This window comes from Spinacia oleracea, chromosome 1 (genome assembly GCF_020520425.1).
Source record: "Spinacia oleracea cultivar Varoflay chromosome 1, BTI_SOV_V1, whole genome shotgun sequence".
NCBI lineage: Eukaryota > Viridiplantae > Streptophyta > Magnoliopsida > Caryophyllales > Amaranthaceae > Spinacia > Spinacia oleracea.
The window spans coordinates 104,601,962-104,624,994 of NC_079487.1; the positions used below are offsets into that span (position 1 = coordinate 104,601,962).

The 23,033-nt window shown below is 36.1% G+C and overlaps 2 protein-coding genes across 3 annotated transcripts; one reads left to right on the forward strand and one right to left on the reverse strand.

Moving 5' to 3' along the window:
• The first annotated feature begins 11,953 nt into the window (after positions 1 to 11,953).
• Positions 11,954 to 13,632, forward strand: LOC110786709 (uncharacterized). Its single transcript, XM_021991280.2, has 5 exons — positions 11,954 to 12,224; positions 12,316 to 12,441; positions 12,581 to 12,817; positions 12,897 to 13,061; positions 13,157 to 13,632. The coding sequence occupies exons 1-5, from the start codon at positions 12,096 to 12,098 to the stop codon at positions 13,478 to 13,480; spliced, it is 981 nt and encodes a 326-aa protein (XP_021846972.2). The 5' UTR covers positions 11,954 to 12,095; the 3' UTR covers positions 13,481 to 13,632.
• Positions 13,633 to 13,674: 42 nt separating this feature from the next.
• Positions 13,675 to 17,183, reverse strand: LOC110786710 (uncharacterized). 2 transcript variants are annotated; one of them, XM_021991281.2, is made up of 6 exons: positions 17,008 to 17,179; positions 16,004 to 16,060; positions 15,030 to 15,296; positions 14,851 to 14,934; positions 14,681 to 14,752; positions 13,675 to 14,001 (listed from the first exon to the last, which is right to left on the reverse strand). In XM_021991281.2, exons 1-6 carry the CDS (start codon positions 17,032 to 17,034, stop codon positions 13,840 to 13,842), a joined length of 669 nt encoding a protein of 222 aa, XP_021846973.1. In that variant the 5' UTR covers positions 17,035 to 17,179; the 3' UTR covers positions 13,675 to 13,839. The 2 variants fall into 2 exon arrangements, with proteins under 2 accessions (XP_021846973.1, XP_021846974.1); XM_021991282.2 differs by lacking the exon at positions 16,004 to 16,060 and having other exon boundaries at positions 17,008 to 17,183.
• Positions 17,184 to 23,033: the final 5,850 nt, after the last annotated feature.

Genomic DNA, 23,033 nt, shown 5'->3' on the forward strand with positions numbered 1-23,033 from the left:
CGTCGCCCTTGGTTCATCTCCCGGCCCCGCATTCAGGGGAAGGAAGAACTCCTCCCAATCCCTCCAATGGTACGAGAGCCTCATCATCCCTAAATCCTCCAATCTGATCGGAGTCACGTACGTGAAAATTTTCAGAGGTTCCAACATTTGACGATAATACCTCCCCTGTATTTGCACTCCGACCACTTCTTGCTGAGTTTCGTACAACGCCGTATGGTGTCCCGACCGTCCCATTTCTTGCCCTTGTGTTTCGAATTGTAAAGGTGTGATGGGTACCTCTTTTGGCAACTCCGGATGAAGATGAGGAGTCATGTTGATTGGATTGAAATCTGGTTCCATGCCTGGCAACAATGTTTTGCTGAAATTCCTTGGTATCTCCAACCTGGGCCGAGGTATCGGACCCGTATACAACTGTTCCTGTCTCTGCAACTCCGCCAACAGCGCTCTCGCTTCCGAACCCGGGCTGCACCTCTCCCTCCTCTTGTCTCTCTCCGTCACACATTGAGATGTCCCTGAGTCCATCGGCATCAGCTGCAACAGCTCCGGCTGAAAGATCGAACCCGACACCCTTGGAACTTCTATCACATCCGTCGGAACTCCTCTGGACTGAAAAAATCTCGGACCTCTCTGAATCCAAGCTTGACCGTCCCTCCTCCAAGATCCCTTCCGCCCCTGACTCGCTTGCATGCATGCTGATTTCGGGGATTGATCGTTGGCCATTACTATCACTTAAAACAGAGCAGACTTGGGGAGAAAGAGAGGAAATAACCGGAGAAGGTGAAAGGTTGAGAGAGTGTTGGGGAAGGGTGTTAACTTGGTTAACTGCTGGGGTTAAAAACACCTCTGGAGTAGTATTGAGAGGAGAAGCCAAAGAGTTAATGGCCAAGTGTTGGTTCTGTTCTACCACGTGGACGGCGCCTCCTGATCTTCCTTCCCCCCCTTTACTTGCTGAAGTAGGACAAACCTCATCATTAGAAGAATTAGGAGCAGCAATGTGAGATTTAGTTGCATGCAAATTACTTTTCCGTTGCGAACCTTCTTGGAACACACCTACTCCACCATTCGTATTCCGTACTCCTCGTAAACAAACCCCTTTTTTGTACTCATTAATTTGGGAATGAGGCCCAACTTTCTCATTGGATCGAGCTTTGGGCCTTGACCTGCGATTAACCAGAGTCCACGGTCCATAGTCCGTCTCCTGTTCGCCCCCCTTATCCAATTCCACACTAGTTGACGCCATTGATCCATGCATGATATTGCTTTTTGTATTCCCCTCTCCATGATCCATCTTTCCCTTACCCTTATGCATACTAGATTCAGTCATGCCCACTACGCAATCGTGCGCCACATGACCTATCCGACCACAGGAAAAACAAAGAGATGAAACATTTTCGTACAAAATGGATTGCCAGGCCCCACCAATCCAAACCTTTGTGATCAAAGGTTTTGACAACATTATTTCCACACAAACTCTTGCATAACGACCCCTAGTGACCTTATCGGTTGCATAGTCCACTCGGATCGGCTTACCAACCAACTGTGCAATCGCAAAGAGCGCCTCCTTATCATAATATTCAATTGGAAGTTCATCAATACGTATCCAAACCGACATAGTATCAAAACCATCCTTTGACGGCCGGAAATTTGGTTTCCATGTAGAAATCATAAGATAGTGATCAAGTATGAACCACGGGCCACCAAAAAGTGCCCTTTCAAAATCATCCGGCTGAGTAAACCTAAACAAAAACACATCATGCCCAACATCTATAACCTCTAAGGATCCCTTAATCCTCCACATAGCTCGAACTCTAGATTCCATGTATGCTGAACGAACCTTGATCCCAAGACATTTCCCCATCAAAGTTAACCTCCATGGCGATCTTAACCTGTCCAAGGTTAGTTTATCGAACTTGACCGCCAAACCGCCCTCTGGACTTAACTCATCACCATCCTCCCAATCCCGTGATGCGGACACAATTTTCCTTACCTCTGCAAACCATTGGGATGAACACGCAACCACCTCCCTGAATGATTGCGAGCCCTTAGCCTGAGCCGCCGCTTTATTGACATGCGTTGCATCATGCATAACCTTATCTGGAGGCTCCGAAGGAGTGGATACCTCCATTACGTAACCAAGGAAGGCAACTTGAAGATGAACTCTTTTCTCTCTTTTCTCTCTCTAACTTTTCTCTCTCTCGTACACATTTCTAATGTTAATTACAAATAAGAAATGATAATTGAAGTGATAACGGAGAAAACTTAATTGACCCAGTGGGTAGTTTACCCACCTGACGTGGCGAGATACGTGGCATCCATGATAACATATGGAAGATGATGTGGAATTGGTTCAAATCTTACTCCGTAATTCAATGTGCATAAGTGATTTCCAAAATTATTCCAACTTCCAAGTAAATTATGTAGTAATTGCACCTCTTCACCAAAATAGTTTCAAAATCTCAATATTTCATCCTCTTCATCAATGGTCACTGCTTCGTAGCACCACCATCTACGGTGGTGCAACTGGTGGAGTCCACCACAAAACGGCGACTATGGATACTGGGGACATCAACATGCCAGAAATCGAGTCTATTTAAAGTTATTAGTAGCAATCGTTTTTTTGGTCGCACAAAAAAATTACAGCATTGCCCCAAATTCAATCGATTCAGTTTTCCAAATTTCTTAAATTTCATCCATTTGATTCAATTGAACAACCAAACAACATTTTCCCTGTGTTTTCATATTTTGGGGCTTAGTGTAAAAAGAACCAATGGGAGAAAGAAGAAGAGACAAGACAAGTTGAGAAATACACTGAACTAAATCAACACCAAGCCGAGGAAGATGGATATTAATGTTTTTTCTTAGTTTTTAATTATTTATTTTATTTCCACTTTCATTTTGGCTTTCCAGATTTTATACTACTCTTTCTTCTGCCTCTCCTCAAATTATACTTTTGTTTTCCTTCAACCTTGTAAATCTTCTGTTGTCCTATGATCTTGTTGTTAACTTCGTAAATCTATTCATTTGTGATATACTTCATGTGGATCAATTCTTTTAACAAGGAGTGTTGCTAATTTCGTCACATTCTGTCCCCTCAAAAAGAAAAGAAAAAAACTGGTCATATATCCTGATATTCAAAAACCTTACAAATGATAATTATATATACGTGTATACGTGTTTTTTTTAGGAGGACTACAAGCTACAACCATAATGATAATTGTAGTTATCAGATGAAACTATCAACATTTTCTGTATTTGATTACTTCATATTTCTTTGATTCATAATTTTTGAATAGTAAAATCACTAATATAGTACCTATTCGATATACGGTCTATAATCTTAATATTAATTTTGAATGAAATCTAAATTATAATTATAGACAATAATCATCATAATAGAGTTTACACATATTTTCTAATTCAAATTAATCATGGATAAACATGTTATTGACCATTCTTTGTCTTATTTATCTAAAACAATAAAACAGATATGGGTACGTAAATAAAATTAATTTCATCCTCGTTCACCCAACCGTTACTTCAATAGTCATATTCACCATCTAACTCATTACCCGGTCACTAACACCTATGGGATACTTGACCATCCACTTTATTCAATTAAAGATGATTTCAAGGCGGGGCGGGAGCGAGATGGTCCATCCACGTTTCTACCCACGTAAAGTTTTATCTCCATCCACGCCACATACAATGAGTATGGTACACATCCCCTATCTAAATCTCCGCCTCGCGAGGTACAAAATAAAATACATTCTCGCTCCATCACCCACCTCAAACCAACCCTAAACCCGATGATTTTTTTTGTAAGAGAGTTTAGAATTGTAGACCTCTATGATAGAATATTTGGCAATTCAGTTGTTTGGTTAGAGTAATTGAGCAAAATAGCAAATAAAAAGAATAAAAAAAAAGAATAAGGTAGATATGTTTTTTTTAGGAAAGGATTTTTGGCGGAAAAATTTTACACCAGGAAGTGACATGTGTCATTCCTGGTGTCTGTTTTAGTATAATGTAATAATAGATAATAATAATTTTAAAACTTATTAGACGTGATTGGAACTTATTGAACTTATTTGATTGTAACCTATCTGATCTATTTGAACTTAATTGATTTTATCTGAACTTATTGTACGTACCTGAAACTTATTTTTTAATTGTGAAAATAACCCCCGACACCTTAGTAAGTTCATTTAAGATCAAACAATAGAACAAACAAGCAAATAAAAACTACACCGTTTATTTTTTTTATTTTTTTGGCAGTAATTACAAACAAGCCTAAGTTACACCTTCGGAATACTTTCGGATTTATTATTTTTGTTGCCTAAGTTACACCTTCGGAATACTTTTGTCGATCCCCTCATACAGCTATATTGCATTTTTTATTGATAAACTTACGGCTAGGGCAAAAGTTTGGACAAATACGTAGAACTATATATTTCCTCGGTTCCTCTATTCCATAATGATGTTCAGTTTCTTTTTTTACGTTTGTCAATGTGCATTTTGTATCGTTTTGATCTCTAATTATACATAAGTAAAAATTATGAAGTTTTGAAATTACTAAAATATTTATTAAGACGAATCAAACAAGGCCTCACATGATTTTTTTAATTTTTTTTATATATATTGGGAAGAATTCTTAAGATTCTCTTAATAATGTTAAAATACTGAATTGAAACATCATTATGAAATGGGGGGAGTATTAAACTATGTATTCCGTTGAAAGACCTAAACATATGGAGTACTTCATATAATATACCGATTATTTATCATTTTGAAATTTATAATAGTGTCAAAATAAACAAGGTTGAGAATATTGTAAGAAATGTATTTTTAATTATCCTACTTAACATGTTAACACTGAATTATTTTATCGGATTAATTTACGAGGTCGATAATACAATACAACCGGTCATTTACAACAATTTGGTGTGTTATGGGAGATTCTTCAGTTAATTGTGGAGGGAGGCACTCAAAAGAGGGATCTAATTAACAGAGTAAGAAGAAAAATCAAGATGAGAAAGGAAAGGAAAAAGAAAGCAATTAGGAGTTGGTAGTCTTGGACTCTTGGTACATCAAAAACTATGTCCCACATCGATACAAAATTGTAGAACGGTAGAAAGGGTAGTATAAACTTCACCTCCAAAGTTTAATATAGGAAACCTAAAGTTTTGGGCTTTAAATTTAACATAAATCTTCAAGAGTACTGGTAGAGTTGTAGCATAATATGGATTAGTGGTATGGTTGCACGCTTTGTTTTATTTTAAAATTTATATTTTGTTACTTCAACAAACAATTACTAAACATCATTTATTTTTGATAATCTAATATACATATATAAAGGAGGCATATTTGCTGAAAGATTAGAGCGCCACCTAGGATTACTAATGGTTTCGGCCAATAAAAAATAAGATTTCTAATTTCTTTTTGAATTTAAAAAATCAAGTGCCACGTAGATAATTAATTAGGTGCCACGTAGATATTTTAATTAATTAATTATTAATATATACAACTCCATCGAAAATCAAACACTCTAATAATTAAAAAATAATCGTTTGCCACGTAGATAATTAATTAGGTGCCACATGATATTTTAATTACTTAATTAATTACTAATATATACAACTCCATCTAAAATCAAACACTCTAATAATTAAAAAATAAATCTAAAATAAAATTCATCCAAAATCAAACAATAATCTAAAATAAAATAAATAAAATTCAATTTAAAATCAAACATTAATCCAATATTAGAGCGCAACGTATAAAAATCTAATGGCTTCGGCCAATGGAGAAATATTAGAGCGCCACCTAGGATTACTAATGGTTTCGGCCAATGAAAAATAATATTTTCTAATTTCTTTTTGAATTTAAAAAATCAAGTGACACGTAGATAATTAATTAGGTGCCACGTAGATATTTTAATTAATTAATTACTAATATATACAACTCCATCGAAAATCAAACACTCTAATAATTAAAAAATAATCTATTTCCACGTAGATAATTAATTAGGTGCCACGTAGATATTTTAATTAATTAATTACTTATATATACAAATCTGTCTAAAATCAAACACTCTAATAATTAAAAAATAAATCTAAAATAAAATTCATCCAAATCAAATAATAATCTAAAATAAAATAAATAAAATTTAATTTAAAATCAAACATTAATCCAATATTAGAGCCCACATAGAAAAATCTAATGGTTTCGGCCAATGAAAAATAAGATTTCAAAATTAATTTTGAATTAAAAAAGTCGAGTGCCACGTAAAGAAATGATTAACTTTCACATAGATATTTTTTTATTAATTATTTATTAATATTATGCATATATAATTTTATCCAAAAACAAACACTTTCATAATAAAAAAAAATCTAAAATGAAATTCAATGCAAAATCAAAAACTAAACTAATCCAATATATATATATATATATATATATATATATATATATATATATATATATATATATATATAAAGGAGGCATATTTGCTGAAACATTAGAGCGCCACCTAGGATTACTAATGGTTTCGACCAATGAAAAATAAGATTTCTAATTTATTTTTGAATTAAAAAAATTGAGTGCCACATAGATAATTAATTAAGTGCCACGTACTCCCTCTGTTCCATAATGTTCCTCATGTTTACTATTCATATGGTCAAAGTTTAAAAACTTTGACCGTAATTAATAATATGATTAAGAGTATAAATATTAACTTTTTGGATATCATTGGATTCGTTTCAATATAAATTTTCTAAATATATATTTTTTATACTTTTTACTAATGCGAAATTAAAACTATTAAGGTTCAAAGTAGTGCATTGGAGACCACGCATAATGGAAAAGTAAGGAACATTATAGAACGGAGGGAGTAGATATTTAAATTAATTAATTAATTACTAATATATACAATTCCATCCAAAATCAAACGCTCTAATAATTAAAATATAAATCTAAAATAAAATTCATCCAAAATCAAATACTAATCTAAAATAAAATTCAATCCAAAATCAAACATTAATCCAATATTAGAGCGCCACGTAGGAAATCTAATGGTTTCGGCCAAAGAAAAAATAAGACTTCAAAATTATTTTTGAATTAAAAAGTCGAATGCCACGTAGATAAATAATTAGGTGCCACGTAAATATTTTTATTAACGAATTATTAATATTTCTTATATACAATTTCATCCAAAATCAAACACTATAATAATTAAAAAATAAATCTAAAATGAAATTAATTCCAAAATAAAAAATACAAATATAATCTAATATATAAAATATAGCAGTTGATATATTTAGGAGTTTTATTTTAACGTAACAATTTAATAAAAACCGTGCATCGCACGAGCTAAAATCTAATTTTTAAAATAGAGTTGAACTATGGTTACATTATAAAATGCTCACTTTTCTCATTTTTCTATTTTAAATGATGAACTTGATAATTTCTATTTAATGCAACAAAATTTAAAATTATTTTCGAACAATCTCACTAAAAGTGGACTACTATGAAACAAATTTAAGCATCCGTAGAGTTCACAATCGAATCAGAAAAGGTTAAGAAGCTCTAAGTTTAGTGTGGAATTATCATAGTTTTTCTTTTATATCTCCCATTTAGTTCTTCCTAGTCCTACAGGATCGAAGTGGGAAATTATCATAGAAACCATTTAATGTAAAGAGCTATATAACTTTAACTTTTGCTTGTTCCCATCACTCTCAATTAATATGGGACAATTTTCCTCTAATCTCTATTCTATGAGGGAACTCATATTATTATTTTAAATTATCTTTTGGTGGTCTATATATAATAGTCTAAAACGCCTCTGCTACTTACAAACTACATTAATTGTAAAGTAGAATAAAAAAATATCAATTGAGCTCCGAACTCGAGAATTTCTTATCAAATTAACCTAGCTTAGCTCATTGACAACATTAATGATATAACAGAAGGCAATGTTTATTTCAACTGAATTATATTTATCTTATCTGGTATAAGTTATGTAGTGTAGAAATTATAATTGCGATCACCTCATCTTAAATTTACTTATCCCAGGACTAATTTGTACAAACCGGGGTTGACCTAGATAAATATATGTTGATTAAGTGTTCTATTTTTTCAGGATAAGAACAATATAATCAACAAGTAAAGGATGATTAGAACACTGACATCCCTTAGAAATCCTCATAGACCTATAACTCTTGTACATGAAGATAATGCACTTCTTCTCCCAAATGAGAGGCTACAAGATGATACTAGAATATTTTAGCCAAGGTCAGAGTCAGACGAATCATCTCGTGTAAGAGGTGGTCACACCTCTGTAAGTAGTATCATATCCTAAAACAAAGTACTCTGTTGTAGTCATGCTTTTCCTTTTTGACTTTTAATTTTGAGTTTGAAGGAGCTTTAAAGAGAACATGGACGAGCTTATAAACAAACATGAATGAGTTGTTCTTGAGCCTAAACGGGTTGAAAATCAAGTAGTTCGAGCTGGTCTCGTTTATTAATTAGCTTGAAATTATTGTCCATACCCGAGCTTTGACTGAGCTTTAACCGAACTTATTCACAAGTTGCTCACAAATGTATTGACTCACTAACACCCTAATAAGATGGCCCGTGTATTCTCTTCAACCTTGCGGTAGAACCACTGAATCTACTGTTCCACAAAGCCCTCTCACTTGACTTATGGCAGGGTATTGAAATTTGCAAGACTGGATCGAGAATCTCCCATCTACAATATGCAGATGACACCATAATGTTTTGCCTCCCTGACTTGAACTCCCTGCTGAATGTTAAGAAGACTCTTATCTTATTCCAACTCTCTTCAGGTCTGCAAATAAATTTCCATAAGAGCTCAATTTACGGAATCAACATAGAACCAATATGGGTTGAAGGTGCTGCCAACACACTTCTCTGCAAAATCGGGACACTCCCATTCACCTACTTAGGTCTACCAATTGGGGGTAACCCATCAAGAATCAAATTATGGGACCCTATATTAGACCGAATGAACAAAAAACTGGCAACATGGAAAGGGAGTCTTCTCTCACTTGGAGGACGGGCAACTCTCATCAAAACATCACTATCAAGTCTCCCTATGTACTACATGTCCCTTTTCCCGACTCCAAAGGGGATCACTGACAAGCTACGAAGGCTGCAAAGACAGTTTTTTTGGTGCTGGAATACGGATAAAAAATGCTTTTCCCCGGCAGCATGGCATCTCATTGAACTCCCCAAGTGCCTTGGGGGATTGAGTATTGGGAATATACAGCTCAAAAACCTCGCTCTCCTTGCAAAATGGATATGGAGATACTTGACAGACAAGCAACCTCTATGGAGGAAATTGGTCCAAGAGAAATATAAATATGGGCCACTTTTCTCGATTCTTGATCTCCAGATACCCACTCATGGTGGCCCATGGAAGAACATATGTGCATCCCTATTATCTAATCCACAAGCAAAAGCCCTCCTCATGTCCAGAATAAGGAAGAAAGTTGGAAACGGGATGAACTCCCTATTTTGGCACGACATTTGGCTAGGTGACTTGCCCCTTAAGTCAATCTGCCCCCGTTTATTTCGCTTGAGTAGTGCAAAAAACTCCATGGTAGCATCCCTATGTTTTTGGGACGGAATAAAATGGAACTGGACCCTTGATTGGAATCGACCCCTTAGACCACAAGATTCACAGGAGTTAATCCATCTGCAACAGCTACTTGAAACAGTATGCCTCTCACTGATTGACAAAGACAAACTCATTTGGACTCCTCACAAGAAAGGAGCCTTCTCTGTCAAGTCTTTCAACATGGAACTAGCAAAGAACGACGTAAATGGCCCACAAAAACTCATACTTGGGCTGTGGAGAAACTTGGTGCCATACCGCATTGAAATTTTCTCATGGCTCGCCATTCTTGGGAAACTCCACACCAAAGACAAACTGATTCGATTTGGTATCTTGGAACAAGCAGATGGGTTATGCGCTCTTTGCAATAATGCCCCAGAATCATGTGACCATCTATTTCTTCATTGCGCCATGGCATGGAACATGTGGGTTTGGTGGCTCAATCTATGGGGGCTTCAGTGGTGCTCACCGTCATCAATATTCGAAGCTTTTCATCAATGGCATTCCCCCAAGAAAGGGACTTTTTTCAAAAAAGTGTGGGTTGCAATTTTTCTCATAATAATATGGACTCTATGGAGAGAGAGGAATAACAGGTGCTTTGATAACATTTCATGTTCACAATCACAACTTCAGAACCTGGTACTCATGAGATTGGGTTGGTGGATCAAGGGATGGGGCGACCCATTTCCATATGGCCCAAATGAGATAATGCGTAATCCTCTTTGCCTTGACTGGAAACTCACTACGCCACCTACACCAAATCCCCTCATTGGCAGAGATGCTCCTATATGGTCACCTCCCTCTCACTCAACCCTCAAATGGAACGTGGACGCTTCTCTCAAGATCCATGAATCAAAATCGGCCATTGGAGGTGTGCTTCGTGATCACCATGGAAAATTCTTGTGCCTTTTTTCAAGCCCAATACCATACATGGAAATAAATCATGGAGAGATACTAGCAATACACAGGGCAATCAAAATCTCTCTCACACTTGATTGGTGCACTCATAGTCATCTCATAGTGGAGTCCGACTCGAAAAACGCGGTAAAATGGTGCAATGGTGAGAACGGTGGTCCATGGAACCTCACATTTATCATCAACTTCATTCGACATGCAATGACAACAAGAGGAGGGATTGAAGTTGTATACAAAGGCCGCGAAACAAATATGGTGGCAGACTCATTGGCGAAGCAAGGCCTTACTAGAAGGGATGAGTTCATTGCGTGGCTCTAATGGTCCTCTTACTATGCTAAGGCACTGTAACTGTTAATGTCGTGATTGTGGTCAGGCAACAATTGTAATATGCATGAACTGCCTTGAGCATCAATAAAACAACCCAAATTATCAAAAAAAAAAGATGGCCCGTGTATAATCAATAATACCTCTTGCATATACGTATTTCAACTTCCGAACCCATGGTCCATAATATATAACTTTATTGAACCATTGAAGTTGCTCTTATATGTAATTTTTTGAAAAAAATATTTGTAACTTTTTTTTTTGTTGAAATGTGTTTTTTCCCTAAATAACTTGCAATTTTTTTCTAAAATTTTCTCTTGAAGAACTTTTCTTTTTGTAAGAATATGTTTCATCTTCCTATGATTATATTAATTAGAAAAACAAAAAACGTAAATTTCGTCAATGAAAATAATAGCTCTTTTTATCACCTGCTTCTTCTAACTTGCACACTTGCAAAGGGGAAATACTTAGAATTACCGAGTAGTAGATATGCAAAGAGTATTTTTACATATAAAAAAATTAAAAGAATTTGATGTAATTAAATTATCTCCAGTTTCTATGTATTTAGTGAATTGAGCTTTTTCCCTATATTTATGGTGTTGTCTAGTTTTAATATCAAAGCAACAAGTGTTTTTGGGCCTTATATTAATGACAAAACATTGAACACAACTCCAGCCATTTATATCTAGTTGGATGTCCACGTGGATCTCCACCTCAGCTGGGTAGTTTACCCGGTGGGTAGATGTAGCCTTCCGCAATAATAACGAAGTATTCAAATAAACGAAAAATGGTACATCCAAGGAAGAATTTCAATTCATCCAAGGAAATCAACTTAAAAAAAATGTAAATTTCCTCGAGAAGTAAAATTTTCTTTAGCAATTCCCAAAAACATTTACAGTTTTATTTTAAAAAAAAAAAATTTACAGATTTACAGATCATTCAAGTAACGGGTCCCACCACCTGAGTCAACAATAAGCAGTTTAATCAATACCGTTGGATTCAGATTGATCCACCGCCTATAACTCTTCGAACGTTGGAAACAACGGCGCCAACTATTTAAACACAAAATAGCTCCACCCCCAATTTCCCCTTTATTTCTCCAAAACAATTACTAGCCGTTACAATCTTCATCTTCTCTCTCTCCCAAACCCCCTCAATCTTCATCTCCTGCTAACCTGAAAAACATACACGCCAGAACTCGAATTTACGGAAAAGGATCTTGTCAATGGCGACTTCAGCATCACCTCTGATCAGCCCCTCCTCAGATAAGCGTTATTGGAGCACTTTACATGAAAGGGTCGAAACCCTTCTGGAGAATCGAAAACCTGATCTACCCTATTCTGTTTCCGCCATGGTAATAGCCGAAATCTTCATCTAATTGTATGTTTCTTCTCCGTTCATCCAATTCTATTTTTATAATTAATTTGTTGTGGGTTTTGGAACAGAATGATGGATTAGAGTCGAATCAAGCTAAGAAATTGAAGGCGGATTCTATGCTTTTGATCAGAGGTTTTGATTCAGTCGCTAATTCACTCTCTCAGCTCACTAGCAACATCGAAAAAGCCCTTCAGGTAAGAAATTTCAGATCTCCTGATTTTTCTTCAATCAATCATCTAATATGTTGGTAGAATTTTGTTGAATTTCTGAACATAATGCAAGTAATTCGAGTAATGAGTAACTCAGAAAATCTCATTATTGCTTCTTAATTAGGGAGCCAGGGAACTAGGAAAATCGTCAACAGTGACGGAAATAATCCACAGCAGTAGTAGCGACGATGCCGAAACAGATGAAGATAAGCAACCGGACAGATCAGAGAAAAAGGGAGTGAAGAGAAAGCTTGATGCAGAAGATTGTTCCGACGACGAACGAGACGGTGAAGCAACTCCTGAGAATAAAAAGAAGCAGAAGCAGCACCAAGCAGAGATGAACCTTAAGAAAGTTAAAAATGTACCAAACTTCACTTTTGCAAGTTTTAAATCTGTCTGTTTTAACTATAAACTGATTTTTGTGTCTGATTTTGTTTCAGCTGTCAGTTGCAATGGCGGCGAAATCCACCTCAATAGCTAGGGAACTTAAATCAGTGAAATCTGATATGAGTTTTCTGCAAGAGAGATGTGGTTTGCTGGAGGAGGAAAACCAGAGACTTCGAGAAGGATTTGGTAAAGAAGATAGAGCTGATGATGATGATTTGGTAAAGAATTCGATTGATTTTTTTGTTCTTGGTGTTCTAGGATAATATTCAGGGAATTGAATGTGTTATTTCCCTCTATTGTGTATGATTAACAGGTGAGGCTTCAATTAGAGGCACTACTTGCTGAAAAATCAAGACTAGCAACTGAGAACGCGAATCTAACTAGGGAGAATCAATGCCTTCGACAACTTGTCGAGTATCATCAATTCGCCTCTGAAGACTTGTCTGCGTCTTATGAAAAAGCCATTCTTGGACTTAGCTTGGACTTCTCTTCTCCAACAGCTGAACATGAGGACAGTCTTGAAGATATACAAACTCCGAGAACATCAAGAGAGGTTTTTGAGTTTGAGTTTCCGGCCTGCCTTGATGACAGCTTTGATGATGGCTTTGCCGGGGAAGAAGAGCTGCTAAAAGATTGACTCGGCACTGTCAACAAGAAGGCTGTTAACACTTTCAGATTTTCTTTTGTACTTTCTCAAAAACTATTCCATGTAACAATAGTATTGATCTGTACATGGGTACTTGTACTTTCTCAACATAATGAAATTTCAGAAATTTGTTTCAGTGTTAATATTTTTGAGCTTACAGTGGAAAATATGCAAGGCGAAAAGGATCATGTTAACTGTTAAAGCAGCATAATATTAGTGATTATATAAGGAGCTGCACAAAATATTTCACCCAAAAGTATGACAGCATCAGAAGTTACTACAGAGTGTTAATAGTATTCCAGTTCTTAGAGTTCAACTTCTTCTCAGCAAATATGAATTCAGTGAGAACGTTACACACTCTTCTTCCTCTTCTTAGAGTTCCTTCCTTCAACATCTTCACAATCACCAGTAGGATGACCAAGGTTCACTCGAGCAGCAAGGTTCTCGTTAGCTCTAGATAAGCTTCCAATTATAGACATAACTTCCGAGTAAATATTGTTTTGCTTCTCAAGCTGTAATAATCAGACAATACGCATGCATCAGTAAGTCTAATCTATTTTTTGAGGAAATTTTCAGCAGCTTTCAATTTCCATGTTCAAAGGACAATCATGACTAAATTTCACACTTGTTTAACAATCAAAATGTGATTTTAGCATAAACGAAATTTCAACAGTCATCAGTTCGAAGGTAGGCTTTCTGTGCAAAGTTTTTCACACACAAAACAAAGGTTATCAGGACAAAAACCACTCATGTTCAACTTCATGTATGAGACAAATCATACAATGCCTCTGTGCCTGAATTGGGAACTAAACAGTATTTAGTTTGACATCACTGTGAAAATATCTGATTAAATATAAAAGAAGACAGATAAAACAAAAATAGTTTAACTCTTACTAGGTTGATATGTTGCTCATTGTTCAATTTTGAAAGAATGATTATCATACAATTGTAAAGTCAAAGACCTAACAGAATTAACTTTGTTGCAATTCTAGGTTTAAAACTAAAAGATCCTCTTTGGATACATATTTCCCACCGTTATTAGAGTTATCGTAAAAATTGGCTAATAGATCTAGCTTTTAGTAAGAATAGATTATAAAGACGCCATGAGAATTAATAATGAAGTGTTTAGTGATTGTATATATTACAATTGCTAAAATTATTGAACAAATAAAGACATAAGTTAGCACATACCATATCGATCGTTCCATTAGCAAGATCCAAAGCCTTACTCAACTGCTTATTCTCCTCCAGTAAAGCCTCAATCTGAGAATTGAATTGCAGTATGATAAGAATATATCGAGCAATAAGACATGCTATGCAACAGATACGGGCAGGACATTCCATCTCTGCGTGAGTGGTACCTTTTTCTGGGAGGATATGTACATGGTTTTGTAGTTAACATCTCCTACATAAGGATCATCCTTCTCAGAAGACCTTCGAGTTTCCTACGCAAGGATAAGGATTAGCTTTAATCAATAAGAACAAAAACAAAATCCCAACAGTAAAACCCAATCAAACGGTTAAAACTTGTGAACATTACATCAGATGCCTCCTCGTTGGATTTGTTCTCTTCTTGTAGCAATGGCTCAACATCATCCTGACTTCCACTGATGATTATCTCTTCAATAATAGGTTCTATTTCTAGGTTTCTGAAAGGGCTCTGGATCCGTGGAGATCTTCGAATAAAGGCAGTAGGATATTTCAGCTTCTGCTTTTTCTTAGCAGGACGTGAGGTGTCGGGAAAAACAGTTCCTCCAGCAGCAATTGTTTGCACTTCAGGCAGCACCGGTGGTTGAAAATCTACAGACTGTTATAATGTTAAGACACCATTAAACAATTAGTTAAGCATCATCCACAAACAACAAGACAATGTATGACTTACATGATCTTAACAGATGTAATGAAAAAATTAATAAAGCAAGGGATACATAAAGGTCATCAATTGATTACAGGTTTTCATTTGAAATAATCATGATGAGTTGTAAAGCGAAGCCATCCAGTATTGTTTCTAAAAATTACTACCCCGAATATACCACGCTTAGGAGGAATTTGGCTAGACTACGACCAGTCACCAATGGGTTAGTGGAAAGCTACCAAAGATGCATTCAGATTTCAGAAACATTCTCCAAGCCTCAAACCATTTGGAAGTGGGATGCATCAATGGTCTAGCCTCATTGCCCCTGAAATTATACTTCGTATGAAAATACACTGAAAAGTACAATAACTATGAACAAATTTGCTTGTGGGCATCAAAATAATTCTCCCTCTATCCTATTTCAATCTTCACGAAAGCTTTTTAACAGACTCAAATCAAGCATTAATAACTTCAAATTATGAAAAATCAAAATGTTTAAAAGCATATCTTGAAACAAATCTAACAAAATCGTCCCACATTATAGTGTTTTTTCATACATATTGGTGATAACTTATGGTCAAATTTTTTTCCCTACAACAAAAAACATTCCTTGTAAAACAGTTAAAACGGGACAGAGCCGCAAGGGAGTATGCATATACCGGTGGCTCGTCTGGTAAGGCGTCTAAGCTACAAAGTCTCCGAGAGATGAGTTCCTCCTATAACAAGTATTCACTTGATTAGCTCAACAACACAAAACTCAAATGATAATCTATATAAGTCGAGGTGCAATATGAATCATATATGAATTTAGATGAATTAATTGGAAAGGAAAACTAGGGAATAAACTAGGAGTTATGAACAAAACATTACTAGTAAAAGTAAAGGCGCAATCTAAAATCCAATTAAGTAAACCTCTATTATTCCTAAGGGAGTGATTCTAATAGAAGATACTATGGAATACACAAAAGAATATTGTATCAATTACCGCTTATTATATCAGACACCCGTATCAGGACAAGTCAGTATCATTATACTCACTATAGTCCGCACTCCACAGCCTGGGTTTTTTTTTTATTTTCCTCTCAAAAATCCTAAAAACCAAAATTTTATTTTCCTTCGTACGTTCATGTTGCACTGAGACTCCTCCGTCAACCGCGGCCGTCTAACACCGCAGCAGCGACCCAGCACCGCCTCTCATAGTTCGCAGCCCCAAGGTCGATCTCACCTTGGGCGCACCAAGGCACACGTCGCAGCCACAAGGCCTGACTTCACGGCGTCCAAGGAAACACATCGCAGGCACCCTTCGGTGCTGCACAACCACGCCACCAGCAGCTCGACGCTTCCGCCGCACCAGTACCACGGCTCGCTGGGTGGTTACTCAGATTCAAATGGTAAAGGAAAAATGGACCAAAATTCAACATGCACATAACAATTATTCGCTGCAAATTTTAATTTCAACACTAACCCACAACTAATTTCATGAAACACTAGAAAAATCCTACTAACAATTCAAACCATGTTTCCGTATATTTACCCCTCCAAATCCCCAAATCCATCTTTAAGAATCAAGTGAACATGCACAAATAAAACAAAAATTCGACCAAAAAAATTACGAGGACTACAAAAACAAGACGAAGAACAAAAGAGTGTAAAAAAAAGTAACCTTTGATACTCGGGCTTTCCGACCCATTTTGTTGCTGAATGGGTGTGGTGGTCTGAATTACAGGGAAATGTGGTCAGAGGACTTTGAAAGATGAAGGATTTTGAAAAGAGTAGTAGCTGTAGGTGTAATGAATAATGAGAATTCTAATCGTTCTCAGAGCTTCATTCCAAGAAGGGAATGTACTAGTAGTTCCTTTACTTTTTACCGAGAAATGTTTTTACTTTATCTGACGGAGTGTTACTGTAGATTTTTTTTTTTACTGTTTTGTTTGAACTTTTTGACTTATTTTTAGCATAAATTATTTTTTACAACCTAAAAAAAATTAACAAATTATTTTTTAATAAAAATTGTATTTTATCACCTAAAAATAAAATAATAATTATTTTTACCACCTCTAAAGATGGATGGAAACGTTATGAGGATCCATTTCAAATACTATATTTTTTTCTTCATCTCTTATCTCACGATTTTCATGTATTTATATCATTTCCCCTTACTTCTCATTGGTTCACATAACGTTTTCTTCCATCTTGTAGGTAAAAGGTGTCAAAAGATCATTTTTATTTCATTTTTAGGTGGTAAAAAATAATTTTTATTTTTATAGGTGGTAAAATACAATTTGTCAATTTTTTTCAGGTAGTAAAAAACCATTTAACCATATTTTTACTGAATTGAAATTAGTTTTAACAACTCATTAAAGTATAGTACAGAATAAGGTAACTTTCAGTCCGCTCATGTCGTGTACTCGTGTTCACTCACCAACTTTGTTATTCACACCTTTTTTTTTTTTTTACTCCCTCTCATCTCGATTTTCCATATTCTCATTTCTCCCTCTCCTCTGACTATTGTTCCCTCCTTTTTTTAATCATTTTCGCCCAATTTTGATTGTCAAACATAGATTTCATTTCAACATGAGATTAATAACAACTATTTTTGAAAAATCATTTAATTTAAAGAAATTCACAACTTATCGATAAACACTACAGATTTCGAGATTGGTAAAAAATTAATCATCAATAATTTTAAAAAAATGGGATAACACTTGAGCGTAATATGAACTTAATTACTACAATAGGCTCAATTTTAACAATTTATGTAATTTATAAAATTCACCAGTTTTTATATGAACTATAATTAAATACGGATTAGGTATAAATCAAAACTAAACAATTTTTAGTAGTTTTGTTTTCCCTAAATGAACACTAATTAGTTAGAAGCTACCTATAACATATTTGCCCTAACCGAATTTTGGATTTTATTGAGAACAAATAATTTTCGAAGCACTAAGGCTTTATTTAGTTGGGAGGAATCGGAAGGAAAAGAAAAGAGAGGAAAGGGAAAATAATGTTTTCTGTATTTGGTACAAATAATTATATGGGAGGTGGAAGGAAAGGAAGGGAATTGGAAGGAAAGCTCATTCATAAAAGTTTCACTTTCCTTTCTCCCAAAATTGGAGGAATTTGGAAGGAAAGAGAAAATTAAAAGCTGTTATTTATATTTCCTTTCTCTTCCCATCATTTTTTCCCTTAAACCAAACACAGGAAATAAAACCTCTTTCCCTTCCTTCTTTTCCTTTCTTTTCCCTTCCTTTCTTTTCTCTTCCTTTCCTTTACTAATAATGAACCAAATAGGGCCTAAAATAAAAGGGCCAGGAAACGGTAACCGTTAAAGTAATGGTTGATAATCACTGAAATCTAGGTTAAGGTAGTGATTTTAAAGAGTTGTAGTAAAAAAAAAGGAAAATTTGTAATTATTAATCCAACCTTTGCCCGATTTTCTTTAATTAAGCCCACCTATGCGATATTTCTAAATAATCCAACCTTTATGACCCAACTACTATTATTAAGCCTAACAAGTTACTAACCTGCTAAAGGCGGTATTCACCCTTACGTGGCATATAACAATTATAATTTTTATTTTTTATTTTTTTTCCCCTTATTTTCTTTAATGCTATTTTAATTTTCGTTCCTCTCTCCTCTGCGATTTTCTGCTTCATCTGTGAACTCCTCTCCATTATTTCTCTTCTATCTCTTCTCCACCATTGTCGATCCCTCATATCTCTCCATTCGAAGTTCATCAAAAATAATCAGCAATTGCTATGGCTGGGATAAAGCAATTGCCTGTTGGATCTGGATCTTCTTCAAATTCAAGGTTTTTTTTTCTTTCTAAATTTTCAACAAGACCACAATAACCAACATCCCACAACATAAAAAAAACTATATTATTGCAACAGCTCGGGTTTTTACGAACTGGCCATTAAGGAAGCCCAAAATTCAAAATTTACCAAAAAAGGAACAAAAACGCTAAGGTTCGTAAGTTCACCTTCAATTGTACGATTTTGGAGACGAAATTTGAATGCGCGTGGATGAAGTCACCTATTTCCACAAGAAAATCGATGATGATGTCATGAACCAGTACAATTGTGGTTGAAGCAGCAGTAATGGAAGAGAGATAAATTGAAACACGGTACAGAGAAGAGAAGGGTTAAGGATTTTTTGAAAAAAAAAATGAAATCCTTGTTTAGGTGGCAAGTGATGATGACGTGCCCAATATTTTAGCAGGAAAACTAACTTTAGGTTGTCAACGTTTTTAGCGTTGACTTTGTAGCAGGTAACCGGTCATCCAGACTTAATAATAGTAGTTAGGTCATAAAGGTTGGATTATTTAGAAATATCGCATAGGTAGGCTTAATTAAAGAAAATCGGGCAAATGTTGGATTAATAATTACAAATTTTCCTTGACTTTGTAGCAGGTAACCGGTCATCCAGGCTTAATAATAGTAGTTGGGTCATAAAGGTTGGATTATTTAGAAATATCGCATGGGTAGACTTAATTAAAGAAAACCGGGCAAAGGTTGGATTAATAATTACAAATTTTCCTAAAAGAAGGTATAAATTGTAATAGACAAAAATCTATGATAAAGAAAATGTTACTCCCTCCGTCTCTTTTTGTTTTTTACGTTTTTCTTTTTGGGTGTTTCAAAATGTTCTTTACATTTCCTTTTATATTATCACATAAATGATTTAATATTCTATCAAAATTTGTGTCCAATTATTATTTTAACCAATTAAATCTATTGGATCATTTAATCTCTCACTCTTTTCCATTATGACATTAACTTTTTCTCATTTTCCCAATATCAGATTTTTAATAAGAGTTAAAACATTATAAATAAACGTAATTTTCCTTGTTTACATAAAAACTAAGAAGAATCTCAATGCACATTTGTTAGTGCTAAAACGCGTGCAAAATAACAAACGTAAAAAACAAAAAAAGACGGAGGAAGTAGTAAAAATCGAAAATTCCTTTTAAGTTTTATACTAAAATTCAAATAATCTCGAAAATCAACAAACTCCGAGAACATCAAGGGAGAGTTTTGAGTTCCCGGCCTGCTTAATGATAATTTTACCGGACAGCAAGAGTTGCTAAAAGATCGACTCCTCCACTGTTACATGGATGCTAAGTTGCTAACCTTGGCTGTTACCACTTGAAGATTTAATTTCTTCTGTATTTTGTCGAGAACTTTGCCATGCACCATGTAACAATAGTATTAATCTGTATATGGGTACATGTACTTTTTCAACATAATGAAAATTCAGATATTTATTCCATTTCAGCTTACCGTGAAACATACGCAAGGGCGCAAGGGCGCAAGGGATCCTGTTAAGCAGAATAAAAACAATAATAATGACAATAACAATAACAATATCTCAACAGTGGCGATTAGGGTTCGTATTATGGGCGATTAGGGGCTCCACGTCAATATTCCGGCGACATACAAGGCTATTCCGACGACGATTCATTAGGTGAAGGTTAGACGGCGGTTTCAGGGTGCTTTAGGTGCGGTTTCGGGTGGTTTCTCAGGCGGTTACGGGTGCAGTTTTGGTGCAGTTTCGGGTGGTTTCTCAGGCGGTTACGGGTGCGTTTTCCGATCAGGCGCTATTCGTGGTAAATTCTGGTGCAGTGGGGTTTTTCAGTTTGAATTAATACGGTGATGTTGTTCGTTCGGTTGCGGTGGTTCTTTTGATTCGATCATTCTGTTTGTGGTGTTGTTCAGTTTCGACGGGAGTTTCGGTGGTTGTTGTGTTGGGGTGTTGGCGGTTGATGCGTTGGTGTGTGGGTGTTTTGGTGGTTGTCTTGCGGTTACAGTTGCTGTGTTGGTGCAGGGTGGTTGCTGAGTTTTGGACGGTTGCAGTTTTGGGTGGTGTCACATTTTGTTCGTTTGATTTGTGCTTTGCTGTTTCGACGGGTGTTCGCTGTTTGTTGTGGGTTTTAGGTTATGATACATATGACAATTCATAAATCATGCGGAAAAACCATAAAGCCAGGAAAACATATTATTTACACATAATCATTTAGCATAGTTTAGATGCATACTCTTTGTTGCGTGCCTTCCCTAGCTGCGCCCGAACCGAACAAGAACAAGTCTTTAGGACTCCAAGTGTCGTCCCTCCGTAGATAGTCCACAGCACGTCCGGATCCGCCTTAAGATTGACCAACTAGAATCGCCCTTAAGGTACTACTTATTTTCGGCACTTTATAGGCAATTGTGTAATTGAATTTTGCTCTCAAAAACTCACTTTGAATACTTGAATTCTCTCTGTAAATATGTGACCCTAGGCACCTATTTATAGAGTTATGGAAAAGGATTTGGAATCCTGTTAGGATACTAATTTATTTAATTATAATCCTACTAGGACTCTAATTAAATAAACTAAATCTTTTAGGATTAGATTAATCATATGACAAATCCCGGCAGCTTTAGGATTCGAGTAGCACACAAACACACACGCACGCACAGCAGCGCACGAGGGGCGCCATGCGCGCGCGCGCCCAGCCCTCGAGCTCGCAGCCCACTGCCGCAAGCCCACACGCTGCCGCAGCCTTGGCGCGCGCTGGGCCTGCCTTGCGGTGGGCCTGGCGCAGCCTTGGCTGGTGCGTTTGTGGCGCGCTGGCTTGCTGGGCGATGGCCCGGCTTCGTGCTGGACCTTCGTCTGGCAGGCCTCGTCCGATGCTAATTCGTACGATACGCTTCCGATTAATTTCCCGATTCCGGAATTCATTTCCGATACGAACAATATTCAATATTTCCGATTCCGGAATCAATTTCCGTTTCGAACAAATATTTAATATTTCCGTTTCCGGAATTATTTTCCGATTCCGATAATATTTCCGATTCTGACAATATTTCCGTTTCCGGCAATATTTCTGATTCCGGCAATATTTCCATTTCCGATAATATTTTCCGATACGTACCATGTTTCCGTTTCCGACAACATCTACGACTTGGATAATATTTATATTTCCGATACGGTCCATATTTCCGTTTCCGGCAATATCATCGTTTCCGGAGTATTCATTTCTTGCCTGTGACGATCTCAGCTCCCACTGAAACCAAGATCCGTCGATTCCGAATATCCATATATGGAGTATTTAATGCCATTAAATACTTGATCCGTTTACGTACTATTTGTGTGACCCTACGGGTTCATTCAAGAGTAAGTTGTGGATTAATATAATTAATTCCACTTGAACTGAAGCGGCCTCTAGCTAGGCATTCAGCTCACTTGATCTCACTGAATTATTAACTTGTTAATTAATACTGAACCGCATTTATTAGACTTAACATTGAATGCATACTTGGACCAAGGGCATTATTTCCTTCAGTCTCCCACTTGTCCTTAGGGACAAGTGTGCATTTCCTAATTCCTTTGTCGCTCGATGCTTGCTCTTGAACATAAGGTAAGAGTTGTCATCCTTATTATGTCCAGAGGTGTTTCTCGGTTTCAGAGTTCAACTGATCAAATAAACAGATAATCATAGCCTATGATTCATCCGAGCACGGCCATGCATTTCACAGTTTCTAGCTCTCCGAGTGGCCTTGTACAACTTTTAAGCATCTCATCCCGATTTATGGGAGGACAATCCCAATCTTGCGATCTTGAGATTAGACTTTGTTTGATAGGTGATTACCTGAGCGTTGCCTTTATAGCCTCCTTTTACGGTGCGACGGTTGGTCAACGTCA